The 17,006-nt window shown below is 38.7% G+C and overlaps 1 protein-coding gene across 2 annotated transcripts; it reads right to left on the bottom strand.

Moving 5' to 3' along the window:
- Positions 1 to 508: 508 nt before the first annotated feature.
- On the bottom strand, positions 509 to 16,308 carry pde6a (phosphodiesterase 6A, cGMP-specific, rod, alpha). Of its 2 annotated transcripts, XM_017474298.3 has the most exons (22): positions 15,793 to 16,308; positions 13,983 to 14,135; positions 13,419 to 13,508; positions 13,186 to 13,326; positions 12,006 to 12,080; positions 11,826 to 11,890; positions 11,132 to 11,198; positions 10,925 to 10,972; positions 10,613 to 10,762; positions 10,278 to 10,421; positions 10,021 to 10,086; positions 9,782 to 9,928; positions 9,022 to 9,129; positions 8,263 to 8,372; positions 8,022 to 8,109; positions 7,747 to 7,847; positions 7,489 to 7,596; positions 7,256 to 7,319; positions 4,050 to 4,124; positions 3,632 to 3,715; positions 2,211 to 2,379; positions 509 to 919 (listed from the first exon to the last, which is right to left on the bottom strand). In XM_017474298.3, exons 1-22 carry the CDS (start codon positions 16,267 to 16,269, stop codon positions 873 to 875), a joined length of 2,577 nt encoding a protein of 858 aa, XP_017329787.1. In that variant the 5' UTR covers positions 16,270 to 16,308; the 3' UTR covers positions 509 to 872. The 2 variants fall into 2 exon arrangements, with proteins under 2 accessions (XP_017329787.1, XP_053537999.1); XM_053682024.1 differs by lacking the exons at positions 13,186 to 13,326; positions 13,419 to 13,508; positions 13,983 to 14,135; positions 15,793 to 16,308 and adding an exon at positions 13,107 to 13,183.
- Positions 16,309 to 17,006: the final 698 nt, after the last annotated feature.

Here is a 17,006-nt window from a genome sequence, read left to right as displayed (position 1 = left end):
TTCTGCTTTCTGCATAAGCTGTGTGTGTGTGTGTGTGTGTGTGTGTGTGTGTGTGTGTGTGTGTGTGTGTGTGTGTGTGTGTGTGTGAATGCACGTAAACATCTTGACAGCACAGGGTTTAAAACACACAGATATCCCTTCCTGCAGCTGTTCAACCCCAGGACAGTACATCATTACGTCACGCAATGCTGACGTACCCTAAATGTGCGTCCGCGATGACTTCAGCACTGTAGTTAAAGCCCCCCTCATTCACCAGCTCCTAATCTGCCAATCAGCTCTCTCGCCTCCCTTGTTCAATTACGCTATCCCCTGCAGGCATCATCATGCCGTGTGTTAGATGATTATGCACGCTCCCTGTGGAACAGTTAGCACACTAGAGCTCAGCCGAGCGTGCAGCATCCTCTAGGCGGAGAGGAGGATGTAAAACAACACGTAAAACAGATATTATTATTTTTGCTATATGCGTGTGTGCGTGTGTGTGTGTGTGGGGGGGGGGGGGGGGGGGGGGGCTATTTTGGACATTTCCAAATCCTTTGTGCTGTAATTATGTTATATTAATGTTCATAAAAGGTCAGTGGACATAATCATTACACTTCCTCTACAATTACCCACCCAGACATCGAATAAGCTCATCCCTTACTCTGTGTAATCACATTTTATTGGCTACCAGGTGCTATATTGAGAAGAAGTTAATCGAACAGGCAATTTATTCTATAGATCACATAGTGATTTTATTTAGTATATTTACTTACCCCTAGCAATATCACTGACATTAAAGTAGTTATTTTGATACATTTAATATTCTGAACTCTTAAATGTGAAACCTTACTGAAAATGAGAATAAATAGATATATATTTGGAATATTGAAGACTCAGCTGAGGACACAGGTCTTGGACTGGGAGGCCTGGGCTGCACTTGCTGGAAGAGAAAAGATCATAGCTTAGGTCATTATTTCTCAGTCAGTGTTTAGTGTCAAATCTGCCTTTTTACTTTACTGTCTTTTTCTTAACCTCTAAAACTCTAAAGAAACCAAAAAATTATCCTGATGCTTATACTTAAGATCTTTCCAACACACTTTGCACAGCTTGACTTTATAGTATACAGTTGTAGAAGAGTAATGATGTACACTGATCAGCCATAACATTAAAATCACATGCCTAATATTGTGCAGGTCCCCCTTGTGCCCCCAAAACAGCTCTGACCCGTCGAGGCATGGACTCCACAAGACCTCTGAAGGTGTTCTGTGGTATCTGGCCACACCAAGATATTAGCAGCAGCTCCTGTATGTTGAGAGGTGGGGCCTCCATGGATTGGACTTGTTTGTCCAGCACATCCTACAGATGCTTGATTGGATTGTGATCTGGGGAATTTGGAGACCAAGTCAACACCTTGAACTCTTTGTCATGTTCCTCAAACCATTCCTGAACAATTTTGTGGAAGGGTGCATTATCCTACTGAAAGACGTCACTGCCTTTAGGGAATACCGTTGCCATGAAGGGGTGTACTTGGTCTGCAACAATGTTTAGGTAGGTGGTATGTGTCAAAGTAACATCCACATGAATGCCAGGACCCAAGGTTTCCCAGCAGAATCACACTGCCTCCATCAACTTGCTTTCTTTCCATAGTGTATCCTGGTGCCAACTCTTCCCCAGGTAAGAGATGCACATGCACACGCCCATCCACATGATGTAAAAGAAAATGAGATTCATCAGACCAGGCTTTTTTATTGCTCCATGGATCAGTTCTGATGCTCACCTGCCCTTTGTAGGTGCTTTCAGTTTTCTATTATAGCCAGCATTATCTTTTTCTTCAGTTTGTGCTACAGTAGGTCTTGTGTGGGATCTGACCAGACAGGCTCCCCACATGCATCAATAAGCGTTGGGCGCCCATGACCCTGTCTCAGGTTCACCAGTTGTCCTTCCTTGGGCCAATTTTAGTAGGTACTAACCACTGCATACCAAGAACACCCCATAAGACCTGCCATTTTGGAGACGATCTGACCCAGTTGTCTAGCCATTACAACATGGTCCTTGTCAAAGTATCTCAGATCCTTACACTTTCCCATGAACTGACTGTTCACTTCCTGCCTAATATATCCCACACCTTGACAGGGGCCATTGTAACCAGATAATCAGTGTTTTTCACATCAACTGTCAGTGTTTTTAATGTTATGGCTGACCAGTGAACAAGCCAGTTTAAAAGTTTTTACCCTGTTTGACAGCTGCTTCCGCAGCTGCAGCCTCTTCCTTAGCCTTCTTGGCTTCCTCAATCTTCGCCAGTTTAGCCTCATGTATTTCTTTAAGTGCATTCCACTCCTTCCTGTTGTTCAGTAGCCTGTCCAGCATGGGTGTGATCTGCACGTGGAAGCGAGAGAACTCCTGCAGGGAGATATGGAAAAGTGTCTAATGCTACCGCAGTTAGTCAAGCTAATCTCAAACAAGCATATATGTGATGAGTGATTACCACAGTCTAGAATATTGACGTTTCTCAGAAAAGAACATACATTCTGTTTACTCTCAATTCTATTGTTGGAGCAGTCAGTGAAGTTTTAAGTAAAAATGAATTTTTGTATTACACTATGAATTCCTTAGTCAAGTGCTAAACAATCTACTTTTTCAGAGACGTCAATATGAAAAATCCTGTATTTCTCCAGTGCTCCATCATCACTAGAAAATTGCATAAAGGCAACTACAAATTCTTTCCAGCAGTGTCAATATCTCCGGGCACCAGAAAAGCTACTTTCTATATGCAGTCAAACTTATGATGGCTTAATTGCTTCACAAACTTATGTTTTGTGTTTAAGATACAATAATGTTTCTGTGCAATATTTATCTGTGCTGTATTCTCCTCTGTACTATATATATATATATATATATATATATATATATATATATATATATATATATATATATATATATATATATATATATATAAATTTCCCAACAGTGCATGACACTAATTGTGATTCTGATTTGAAAGTTGGATAAACCTGTATAAGAACAGCTCTGGGAGGACATTATCTCTTGTTAGAGGGTAACTGCTGAAATTATTATCTTGCAACTCCACATTAAGTTTTCCTTTAATGGTGGATAACAGGAACGCATTTTAAATGGTAGTGCAGACTCTGCCAAAAAGCTTTGAAGAATTTATTTTGATTTTCAAATCTAGGAATTACATTTAGGGTAGTTTTTTTTATGATCTTGACAGCCAATTCTTATAATATTTAAATATTAATGAACACACCAACAAGAAATAAAGTTGAGAAAAACCTAGAGTGATTAAAGCTGAGTTCCATTTTAGCACACTTAAACTAGGGAGTGATGAGAGATGCGGAACTTAGTTTTTCCTCAGCTAAATTGGCTGACTCATTAGGCCATTTATTTTCATCTTAGAAGCAAAACTTTATAAATAATGCATTTCAAACTCTCCCATTGCATTTTTACACTCTACTCTCTTTAATTGTTAGACCCACTTACTATATTAACATTCAAACTACAAATTAAAATATAACTAGCCTTGTCACTTAATTACAGTATTTTCTATACAGGTGCAAATCTATCAATGTCTAGAAAACCTGGAAGCCTTTAGGGGTACAAGTAAATGGTGGCACATCAAAATGGAAGGCCTCACCTTGTACACAAAGGAGCAGACAAAATCGATGAAACCACACTGCAGTTTGGGGAGTTCATCTGCTTTGTTTCTGTCCATCATGGGCTAGAGTGTAAACAGAACTTAGCATTAAGATGTAGAGAAACAAACCATTTTAAAATCATTTGTTGCACTTAATGCAAGTTAGTAGCCATATGAAAGAACAGGATATGAAAGGCTATGGCGGCAGTGTGGTGGAAAATGGGCAAGTTAAGGAATGGAGCAGCTGCCTGGGCCACTATGACCGCTCTTTATGACTCACTGCACCACATAATAGGCAGTACATCACGATGTGTCCAATGGGCAATCTCTCTTTCTTTTTTTCTACTCGTTGCCTTTGCCACCATGGCCTTCTCCTCCTCCTCTTCTCTGTGTCTCATAATTCTGGTGAATGTCTCACAATAGGTTGTTGCTCCAGCACAGTCCTCTCCAGGTCACCCTGCTCCCAAAACTCTGCAGCCACAGACAGTGCCACCTGCAGGATCACACAGGCACAAACCACATGAGTTTAAACATACCAGGATGTGGTGTCAAGCATGCCTTTAGGAATAGGGCAGGAAAAGAAAACTTCCCAAAACTCACATAGCATTTAGATAATCACAACTGTTATAGAGACAGTGCTTAGAATGACTTATAGGCTTTAGCCTTTGCAGTTGTAAGAGCTCATAAGGTTGCTTGATACTTATTAGTGTTGATGCTAAGTGAAGTGATTACTAAGCACTGATTAAGTTTCCTGTGTGTGCTTCATTTATAAATTTGTTCTGCCTTATGCAAACAAATATACAGTATCTCACAAAAGTGAGTATACCCCTCACATTTTTTATAAATATTTGATTATATCTTTTCATGTGAACTGAAGAAATGACACTTTGCTATAATGAATAACTCAAAAAAAAATAAAAATAACTCAACACACAGCCATTAGTGTCTAAACCGCTGGCAACAAAAGTGGGTACACCCCTAAGTGAAAATGTCCAATTTGGGCACAAAATGTCAATATTTTGTGTGGCCACCATTATTTTCCAGCACTGCCTTAACCCTCTTGGGCATGGAGTTCACCAGAGCTTCACAGTTTGCCACTGGAGTCCTCTTCCACTCCTCCATGATGACATCACGGAGGTGGTGGATGTTAGTGGATCACCTTGTGCTCCTCCACCTTCCATTTGAGGATGCCCCACAGGGTTTAGGTTTAGGATGCTCAATAGGGTTTAGGTCTGGAGACATGCTTGGCCAGTCCAACACCTTCACCCTCAGCTTCTTTAGCAAGGCAGTGGTCATCTTGGAGGTGTGTTTGGGGTCGTTATCATGCTGGAATTCAAGCTGGTATCATGCTCTGCTTCCGTATGTCACAGTAGATGTTGGCATTCATGGTTCCCTCAATGAACTGTAGCTTCCCTGTACCGGCAACACTCATGCAGCCCCAGACCAACACTCTTGACACCATCTGAACCAAATAAGTTTATCTTGGTCTCATCAGACCACAGGACATGGTTCCAGTAATCCATGTCTTAGTCTGCTTGTCTTCAGCAAACTGTTTGCGGGCTTTCTTGTGCATCATCTTTAGAAGAGGCTTCCTTCTGGGACGACAGCCATGCAGACCAATTTGATGCAGTGTGCGGCGTATGGTCTGAGCACTGACAGGCTGACACCCCCCCCCCCCCCCCCCACCACCACCACCACCCCTTCAACCTCTGCAGCAATGCTGGACGCACTCATATGTCTATTTCCAAAAGACAACCTCTGGATATGATGCTCAGTACGTGCACTCCACTTCTTTGGTCGACCATGGCGAGGCCTGTTCTGAGTGGAACCTGTCCTGTTAAACTGCTGTATGGTCTTGGCCACCATGCTGCAGCTCAGTGTCAGGGTCTTGGCAATCTTCTTATAGCCTAGGCCATCTTTACGTAGAGCAACAATTCTTTTTTTCAGATCCTCAGAGAGTTCTTTGCCATGAGGTGCCATGTTGAACTTCCAGTGACCAGTATGAGGGAGTGTGAGAGCGATGACACCAAATTTAACACACCTGCTCCCCATTCACACCTGAGACCCTATAACACTAACAAGTCACATGACACCGGGGAGGGAAATTGGGCCCAATTTGGACATTTTCACTTAGGGGTGTACTCACTTTTGTTGCCAGCGGTTTAGACATTAATGGCTGTGTGTTGAGTTATTTTTAGGGGACAGCAAATTTACACCGTTACACAAGCTGTACACTCACTACTTTACATTGTAGCAAAGTGTCATTTCTTCAGTGTTGTCACATGAAAAGATATAATCAAATATTTACAAAAATGTGAGGGGTGTACTCACTTTTGTGAGATACTGTACATAGATTACACTACAGTGGAATATCGGCTGAGGCAGAACATGGAGATAAGTTGTCTGATTGTAATCTTTTGTGTCTCTAGCAGCAATAAAATTAGATTAGCAGTCAACTGATATTTTCTTAGATGGGATATCAGTCTGTCTCTGCAATGAATCATCTGAATAAACCATTTAAATTTATATGTGAAATAACTGCAAGAAAGCATCTTATTTAAAAGGGGGTTTAATTTGCTGCTACACTCTCTGGAAAGAGAAAAATGATAATATTCACAAGTATTTGATGTAAGCTGTTATTCTTGAATGTGCAAAGATTAAAAATTGGAAATAGAGGTCTACACATGTTTTTTTTTTTTAACTGTTTAAAAAAAAAATCCCACTCCCACCTCCTCCCAAAGAAATTCTGACCAAACCTGATAGCTTCCAAAAAATTCTCTATAATCCTGCCAGTTCCCAGAGGAATTCTGACCAATTTTGCCTTTTGTTCAAGGAATTCTGACCAATCCTGCCAATTCCTGGATGAATTTGGACCAATTTTGCAAGCTCTCAAAGAAACTGAGTAATCCTGCCTGCTAAAAAATGAATTCTGACCAGGCCTGCCAGCTCACAAAGGAATTTTGATCAAGCCTACCTGTTCCCAAAGAAATTCTAACTGATCCTGCCTGCTGCTCAAGGAATTCATGTACAATCATGTCCACTCCAACAGAACGTTTGATCATTGTCATATTTGTTTGTACCTCAAAGTTGGTTCTGTTTTCAAAAATAAAAACAAATAAGTAATTTAATCTATTGCCAAACTAACCTGGATGATCAACAGTGCCTTTTTTGTCTTACAAGCTTCATGCAAGTAAGAAACATCTGCTGCCACGTCTTTTTGTTGGGTCCCAAGAGATCTCAGTCCCAATAAACACCTCTAACTGAATGCAATTAATTGGCTCAACAGGACCAAAGTAACAAACTACTCTGCTGGTGATCACACAATTGAACAGGACCAAAACATTATGCTCAGTCATTATTTTTTTCCCCATTTTTTTTCCCCACAGCTTAGGTACCTACTTTAGCCTGTCATACATAATCATCAGCAAGGCTGCAGATTCGTAAATGCATATAATAACATAGTTTAAACAACTTATTACATTACCATATGAAAAGCACCCGAATCTCATTACAGTATATTGCCTGACAGCACAGATATATTTGTGCAGCCACAGCCTTTTTATGCAGGAGCTGTTGAATCTCGCCTGCTGAGCGAAACTGCATTATGCCAAAGTAATGCCATACCTTGCTCTGGATCTCCCAGGGCTTGGCAATAGCAGACAAATCACATGCAGTCATCATCATTGCCCTGCCATGGAAAAACCATCAACATCATACTGTGAATCTGTGAATCTTCTCACATGGACTCACATCATAGTCAAAAATGGAGAAAGCAATGGTATATTTCTCATTCTGTGAGTTAGTCAAATATTACTGCTGCAGGGTTATATTGTGGCAACACTGTGTACGTTACTTACATCACAATTTCTTTCCTGGTCGTCTCCAGCATCATGTACTTGGTCCAGTCGTTCCAGTTCTCATAGGTTTTGGATTGATCCACAATTTTTTGAAACATGGTCCTTTTTCTAAAAGCAATATAACAATTAAATGAATGTCATTCACAGTGATACACTACTGACAGCTCAGAAATGTTCTAACAGTTTCCATAGTGATACCCTCATCAACAAGCCACTGTTCACATGCCATATTCACAGTATAATATGTAATATCCTTACTTGAAATACAAGGCCAAGTCTGTGGCAATAATAGCTACATCCATCAAATGGATGACAGTGTCGTGCTGCCGTCGATTAAGATTCTGGTAGATATTCAAAGCCTGAAAATATGAATATATATACAGTGAATATTACAACAACCTCTTTTTTTATTCAGATCCTAGAGGTCAGGTTCGTTTGAATTTGCTTTGCATGCACAAGACAAGATGTAATTTCATTACAATATTATGAGATGCTTTGATAAATTTAGGAAGCACATCAACTCTTAGGCTCACTTCATCTCTCAGCAGGGTTTTACCAAACTCCAGATGGTGCCTCTCGAGAATGGAAGAACCGTGCAGCTTTGCCAGTGGGTTCCCAGATCTGAGAAAATAATTCCACAAAGGAGATGATCTAAAACATGCTAAATTAATGTCACACAAATAAGAAGCAACATATTACAGAGAGATGCTGTCATCAAAAGTAACTGTAACATCTCTGCAGTTTATGGCTGTAATTACGGTATGCAGCTCATACTTCATTTGGTAGAGGTTGTTTGTCCCACGGTGATCGATATCATGGCATAATCCGGCTGTGACCATCGCCATGGCCTCCAAGTCTGTGTAGTAGCGCTTCAGGTCACCAGTCTGAGAGAAATATTTCGAATATTAACTCATGTTTTGTTCTGTTTTCAGTTTATGTGCTGGTGATCACTTTTTATTTTTGAACAAATACAATAGTACAAGATCTAATTTAAAGTACAAAATATATGGAAATATTTGGAAATAAACATGAAAATAGACAAAAATCCAAAAAAAAAAAAATGACTGAGAGTGCAAATAAGACATGTTACATGCTCTGTAACCTCATTTTTGTTTCATATTTACAATTATGACCTGAACCTATATTAAAGGGTTAAAGAACATCTCTGCGGAGCTGCGGGAGGAGACTCAATGTCTGTACTGGACTCCAGAGAGCTCATTACATTCAGTGACACCTGGGAATGATGCTCATCAAGGACTGGACTTACACCAGAAACAAAATTTCATCCTGCCTGCCATATGACTCAATGTCTGTGTTTACTGATGAGGCAGCATGAAGCAGTTTCATGCCTGGATGCCTCATTATCTTGCTTCTAGAGCTCCTTTTTAAGGAATACATACTGTAGGAGGGCACTATACCCATACATATTTCCAGCACATTTAAAAATGTGACAAATCTATTCAAAGATTCAATTATTGGTCTATTATTTGCTGAATGCATGTAGTGCTTGTTGCTAACACAGCTGCTCTTTACCATGAGAAGTGTGAACATCGTCTGGCCCACATTGAAGCCGTGTCTCCAGTTGTGGTAAGTAATCTTTCTGTAGCCTTTACTGACTGAGTACACGAATCTCACCAACACCTGGAAACATATGAGCACTTTAATTACCTTCTTAACCAAGCAGTGTGAGTTATGAAATCCTTATTTTATATCACAGAAGTGGTACTGGGGCTCCTAAGTGGTGCAACAGAAAAGTGTTCATCATGAGATCATGAATCTGAATCCCAATGATACCACAGCCATCCATGGCTGGGAGTCCAATTAAGCAAATTTGGGAATGTGAGAGTGAGTGGGATGGTGTTGCCCTCTCCCCTGTCAATCAGCACAACACTAGCCAGTTGTGGACATCTTGAGATCTTGGGAGATCAAATTGGTAGAAAATGGAGTTTTTTTGTTTGTTTTTTTCAATGACCATGTACAGATTTTTTAAACTTGGCTTTCTTCCTACCCACTAGCTAGAGCTTCTCTACCACATGACAGCTACTAGTCTGGAAGTGTGGGAGTTAAGATATAAAGCCACTCAATGGCACTCCACTCAATCTTTTCACACTACTGCTAAAACACTTCAAGGAGTGCACTAACAGTCCCATTCTAAATACATGGGCTATGGTTGACTAGCAAAGAAACAAACCCAATTTTTGCCACCCAGAGAGCAGAGCCATTTACGCTGTCTGGGACCCCTGGATTGCCATAATTTCAGATATCGATTGGTGCACTGTTAGCTCTAACTCACCTCGCGAGGTATATGAAACTTGTCCACCACTCCCAGCTCATAGTACATTGAAATACCACACTTGACCAGGTCCATTTCAGTATGCACAAAGTCATAGAAATGAAACTCATAGATCTCGGATTCCTTTGGGTTTGGTAGAGAGTCTTTCTACAAGACAGATAAAATTACATATAAACATGTAGCTAATGAATCATATTTAAATATTTCTTTTCATTCAGGTCAATTTTTTTCTTTTTTACCAGAATGTCTTCCAATTCATCTTCTTCACATTCATGTGGTTCTTTCCCATACATCTCACGTGTATTCTAACACAAAAACCCAATAATAATAGAATTATTTTAGCAACATCATAGGGTAAGATAATAGTCTCTTTGCAGGTTACTATACTTCCATATAATATTTTTACTGTACAAGATTTAAAAGTTATTTAAATGGTCTGGGTAATGTATTTATTTTATCAAGATACATACGATGATGTTATGGTGCAGAAACTCACCAAGATGTTCTGGATCTCATCCTTTCTGCACTTGACATGGTAAAGCACCATGTCCTGAAATATGTCCTTGCGATTCTCTAGCTTGTTCATCTTATCATAAGTGTCTGTGTTGAGCACTGACCAACCCAGGAACTGAGTTAGAGACTGATATGAAACAGAACAAGAACTGGAATTAAAATAAACTTGATGATCACTGGAATTCAACCAGTAAATAAAGATTAATAAATGAGAACACACTGACTTCTTCACAGTCTCTGGGTGAAGAGTTCATAACTCAATAATGCAGAGTCTGCTGTGTAAAAATACAACAGTGACTCAGTCTTATCCGCAAATACCTCCATTAGTGTTTCGTCCATTTCATCGAACGGCTTTCCATCTTTCCTGTTATAGAATGTTGCTACGCCAACTATTTCCTCTTTCTTGTTCACGATCGGTAGAGACAAGACATTCTTTACAGTCCATCCTGATTCATCCAAAGGCTCTTTCTTATAATAATAACAACAGTATAAAAAAAAATTTTTAAAAAAAGAGTTTAGGTTCAGAGCACATTTTAGTTTAATACAGTTCACTTTTTCAGCAAGCGATAAATTAAAAATAATAAAAATCAATTCACTCAAAATAAAAATTAAAAAAATAGTTGAATTTACTTGAAAGTTGAATAAGTCATCCTGGGCAGCATTCATGATGTTACAGATCTGGAGGAAAGACGGAGACCATCGACATCATGAGATTGACCAGTACTAAAAATGTTTAATCCATTAATTGCTGTGTCCAGAGTATTCCATCATTACATTCAGATAATGCCTTCCTGCTTGTGACTAGCGTGATTGTTTTGTTAGACAGAGGACTCTTACCAGGCCATTTTCAGCCACATAGGTGGGCAGTCCACTAACAAGAGCCCAGTGATCAGCAGGGGGGTTCCTACATAAGAGTTGCAAAAATATGACAATATACAATATGTACAATACACCTTTTTGTACTTGTAATTAGTATTTAGTCTATATGATTATATGCTTTAGCAAATAATCAAATAGATTAAATACTAATTGTAATTCTTTTCTAAAATTATGCGTGATGAATACAATTTGGTTTAATGATCAAATGTATGTAAACAACAATTAACAATTTCCACAATTTGAAAGAATACATTTCTCTACAACACAGTGTGAAACTGTATTATATAATCATTATTATCCCATTATCCAACACTATTTATTTATCAGAGCTCAGCTCTGCTTGGAAATGTGGGGAAGCCCTCCATTTGTGAATGCAGGCCATGCCTTTAACTGAAGGCGGCGCGAGATGTGATTTTGCTAGATAGATGGGGCCCTTTTTTGTTTGAAGAGAGATAGAGTTGATTGGGTGGAGATCTTTCTGAGCTTCTTCATAAATTGGTGCTGCTTTTATGGTGTTATACTTCATTCTTCTATATTTTAATAAAAGCAGTGTCTCTTTGTGACAGTCATAATTGGCTTCAGCCCAAGGCTATAAATAAATCCTAGTAATTAAATTTCTGAGATCAGAAATGATAAAAGTGGGGTGACTTACGGTATTACTTTAATGTCCTCCTTTCCATGTAATATATAATCAATCACTTTGTAGAAAATGACTTCCTGAGGGAAAAGTAATATCATGAGTTTTTCCTGAACACACACAGGGGTGTTTGTAAAATAGAATATAGGATTTAAAAACTGAATGTTACTTATTGCCATATTTTATGGTACTCACTCTGCCATCAGGAGTCTTTGGTCCTGTATATGGAGGCACCTCACCCATCAGAACAGGCCAAAGGTCAAAGAACTCCTAAAAGCATAATAAGAGATGCTTACAGGAATGTTAGCACTTATTGATGCACAATTTTGTCAATTTATTATCTTATATGGAGTCCACAAATAAAAATATATTAATACTTGAGTAATGCTTTCATAGTGAATTAATACATGCACTAATCCTTAGCACATCAGGAAGTGACAAAGTGTTTACATTAACAGCCAACTGAGTCATATATGAGTCATATATACATTACTAATGGTAATAGAATTAACATCATATGAACTTATCCTGTAAATTAATACTGTGGCTTGTAGTATTAATGAAGATCATTAATTGTTGTTTAAAAAAAAATTATTTACACAGTGTACTGTAGGTTAATCCAAACATTAGCTTATTTAAGTAACTGGGACAATTCACAATCCCAAATTCAAACTTAGCACCACTAATTTAGAAGGTTCATTTATACAGTACAAGCATATGGTATGGAATGTGACATATGGTAATTAAGAGTAGAAGAGTTGCAAACAGTTGTTGAGACCGAGCTCACAGTTGTATGTTTTATGGTAGTACCACAGTTGTATGTTTCAAGGTAGTAACTACATTGTTTCCAAACACACCCTTCTTAATGTTCATTATCATTAATTATACTGCAAATCATGATATGAACAGATTGAGTTAGCAAGTGTGCAAATATGTTAATACTTAATTAGTATCATTGTTATTGGTCATATACTGTATGACTCAGAGGGTGTTAATGAATACTTTTCATTATTTGCTGATTATCTAAGGAGCATCATGATATGATTAGTTGTTAGATGATAGATGTTAGGTTAGGTTAATATGTAAGTATTAATAAATGCTTATTTATGGACCTAATTTTTAAGTATTACAAAGAATTGTATGTGTCATTTTTGCATTTTTGGACTTTTTGTCTCAAAATGGCAATGGAGGAGCTTGTCTTACATCCCAGTATACTGTTTTCAATTTTCACAACAGATGTTTACATATCAAGAGTTTTTGTAAAGACACATGGTTAACATTTAATCTACTTATTACCATTCTCTAATCAGGACGAAAAAAAAACACAGTTCTAATTCAAACGTCATAGCACTACTGCGGTGATCAGCTAAATCACTTTTGTCTTGGTCATGTCCAAAAGGCCCACGGAGTAGCGGTCACAGTTGAGAAAGGCTCGCACTGTGTACAGGGCTTTGTGGAACTGCCTCTCAATATCCGTCAGCTCCTCAAACACTTTGCTGGCAGACCAGAGCAAAACCTACAAGGTAGATGTGAATGGAAGCCATTAATTAAGCCACCATGTTGCTGCACTAGGCAAAACCATTATAAAAATATTATTAATCATCTCACCTGTCCTCTTCTGGTTTCACAGTTGTGCAAGTAGCTAAGGTGAAAGACTCGAAGAACAAGATTGGCAAAGTTCAAATATTTGTTCACCGTCTGAAAAAAAAAACCAAACAGGCAGGTTTCAGGTAGGAGTTACTCTAACATTAACAGTTAAGCTGGGAAGATAAAATGGGCATAAAAATAAGGTATAAACATTTCCGTACATTTCTAAACACACATATTGTAATGTAAAGTTTTATGCTATCTTGAATAAGATATGATGAATAATATGATGTACACCAGTGGTCACCAACCCTCTTCCTTGAGATGTACCTTCCTTCTCCAACCAAAATCTAACACATCTCTTTTAGTTGATCAAGAAGTTCTTAAGGTAATGATTATATGGTCAGGTGGGCACAATTATGATTGGAGCTAAAGTCTTCAGGAAGGTAGATCTCCAAGAACAGGGTTGGTGACCACTGATCTATCTGATTATCTGAGAGAGAGAGAGAGAGAGAGAGAGAGAGAGAGAGAGAGAGAGAGAGAGAGAGAGAGAGAGAGAAATGGGGGAATGGGAAAGACAGACACCTCTTCATCTTGTGTGGTGAAACAGGAGCCACCGATCTTGTTCACCGCCATTATGACGGCCACCATGTCCTTCCCGTTCATGATGGGAGTAGCCAGTATGTTCTTAGTCTCATACTCTGTCAGTGTGTCCACAAAGTCACTGAAGTGGGGGCACTGATCAAAGAACCACATGTTAAGAATCATTAAAAATGCATGAGACAACCTACAAAGACTGCAGTGATTAACAATAAACTATGATATTTCCATGCAACATTATAGCTAGTTTTGAGTTGAATTTATTTGCCTGTTTGCCATTTGATCTTTTCCCTAAAGTCTAAGAAGGCTACATATATATAAAGTCAATTTTGTTATTAAATGAGCAACTGCCAAATGTCTGTCTGAACATATGGCTCAGATCATGTAAAACAAAATAAATCTGGAATTGATTATTCAATCTGCTGTCATTCTTCAACAACAGGTCATGTGGCCATTACTGACTAGATAGCAACACTTCCTATCTTTCTTACTATATAGTTTATGGACATTTGTGATTTAGTTATAAATAAAAGGTGCAGGTACAGTAAGCTGCTGCTATTCTGCTGACTTAGAGAACACGGCTTTATGCACTGACCTTTAAATATAATCCAGGGTCACTCTAATTCAAGCAAGATTAAAGAGCTTTATTCCCTGTGGCCCATCATAGCCAGTGGAAAGAAACAGACCTAATGCGCTAATTCCAATCTGCACTCATATAGTTTGTGGAGCAAATAATTTACCCAAAGAGCAATTGAAGCAATCAAATCTAAGAGGTATCTTTTAGCATATTATTAAAGACAGAGTTGTTGAACATACTGTATAGTGATATTTTCAGCTGGTCAGTTAGATAGGAAATGGGTTAAAGCAAGGAGGGAGTGCCACTGCTGCATTCCAGACACTTTGTATTTCAGTCACATTTTCATTGAAGAAGATAAAGGCAGTCAATTTATTACAGATGATTATGTGCTCTAGAGCGGTCGTGTTCTACAGAGACAGGTGTTTTCCAGGATGAGTAGCAGATTTTCATGCCAGACAGAGAGGAGAGCGAGACAGTCTGTTCCTTTCTGAACTGATTGCTATAAGGAATAATTTCATGGTTTTCATTTCAGACCAATGTCATGCACATTTAATAATGTGCCTTTCTTTGTAGTAGTGTGATTCAGGATTAAATTAATCCACTGGATCTTTGAGTTTTATGACTCAAAATTTGATACTATTTGAAATATACTATTCCTGCAAGAAAATAAATATAACTATGTTGATCTACTAACACAAAGTGATTATTAGAGAGTATTAAATGTGTTACAATGGTTTAAAATTGCAAATGGAGTGTAATTTGTAATATTCTTTACCTAGCAGGAAAAATATAATAAATCACTGCACTGAGGAGTATTTTGCCCTTATTTGATTTATAATGTGAAAATTGTATGTACAACTTGAAGTTTTTAGTCTGCTGGCAAGTTCTTAAAATCATGTCATGCTACAGAAATGTAAACTTACACTGCTCTCTACTGGTCAAAATATATCTTTTTATGCTTTATGAAATACAGTGTCATGTTGCTTTAGTTCACACACAAAATGAATTAGAAAATTAGAAATATTAATATTCTATCAAAATTCTAACTATCTATACAGGTTTCAGTCATCTAGATCATTGTGAATGTCTCGTAGCAGAAAATTAAAATCACTGGATGTTTCATTGAGATTTATTCAGTACTAATCTTGAAGATAATGATAAATTGTGAACAATAAAATTGAGATTATAACACATGTTCAGCCCTAGACGTTAGTTTACCTGTGTCACATCAGGTACATTAACTGTCTTCTTGACGGTGGCAACATGACCCACAATTCCCATGTCCAGTGGATACACGATCTCACTATCTGGAGGGACCAGGCATTCCTCCAATGTGGCATCTTTGTGGACATTGAAGAGGCGAGTGGCCAGCTCGGCCGTGCCATTCCTCTGCCGGTACATGAACAGGCTCATGCGGTCAGCACGCATGATGAAGCTCAGATGGCGCATGAGGTTGAACAGAGCCTTCTCCATCTGTAGATGGTCCTGCAGGTCCCGTACCATGTCAAACACAACCTCACTCTCCTCCACAGAGCTCAGGTCATGGTACTGGCTGATGTCAACACCAGTCTTCTTGGATGTGGACAGCAGGTTCGACACAACCTGGGCCCTAAAGTGGGTATCATAGTATTGCTTGGCAAAGGTAGGGTTACTGTCCAAAAACCTTTCAGCCACATCCTGGTCTACTACAGCCATATAGCTGCCTTAGCTGAGAAAAAAACTGATGTCCTTTGAGAGTTTCCTGTAGGACTGTAACTGCACACACTCCAGTGGTGTGTAATGTCTTCTACATTTACTATGTGGGCAGAACTAATTGGGATTATGTGGATTGCTTTAAAGAGGCGTGCACTCAGTGATCAGAAACTGAGGTTGGACGAGGAGGCCTGGGGTGCAGTCAGCGTTCCAATTCATCCCAAATGTGTTCAGTGGGGTTGAGGTACAGGTCTCTGTGCAGGCCACTCAAGTTCTTGCACTCTTGGCCAACCATATTTTCATGGATTTAACTTTGTGTACAGAGGCATTGTCATGCTTGGGCAATGTCAGGTTTGGGCCTCTTAGTTCCAGTGAAGGGAAATTGAAATGCTACAGCCTACAAAGACATCTTATACAACTGTGTGCTTCCAATTTTGTAGCAATAGTTTGGGGAAAAACTACATATGGGTGTGTTGTTATGGTGTCCACATACTTTTGGCCACATACAATACATTATCGTAGAAAGATTCTGCGAGAGAACACAGGAAATTAAATTGATCCACTTTTGTAATTGTACTTGAAAGTGTCAAAATCATTTTTAAGACTATAAACTCAATTGGGGATCAGCGTTCTGTATATTGAAATACTGTATCTGTGTGAGACCTATCTACAGACATGTCTGTGACCTTCACTTTAATACATGACACCACATGCCACATACAGTCTGCTGTGACATCAGA

Source organism: Ictalurus punctatus, chromosome 8 (genome assembly GCF_001660625.3).
Source record: "Ictalurus punctatus breed USDA103 chromosome 8, Coco_2.0, whole genome shotgun sequence".
Classification (NCBI taxonomy): domain Eukaryota; kingdom Metazoa; phylum Chordata; class Actinopteri; order Siluriformes; family Ictaluridae; genus Ictalurus; species Ictalurus punctatus.
This window is presented reverse-complemented; position numbering and strand designations above follow the sequence as displayed.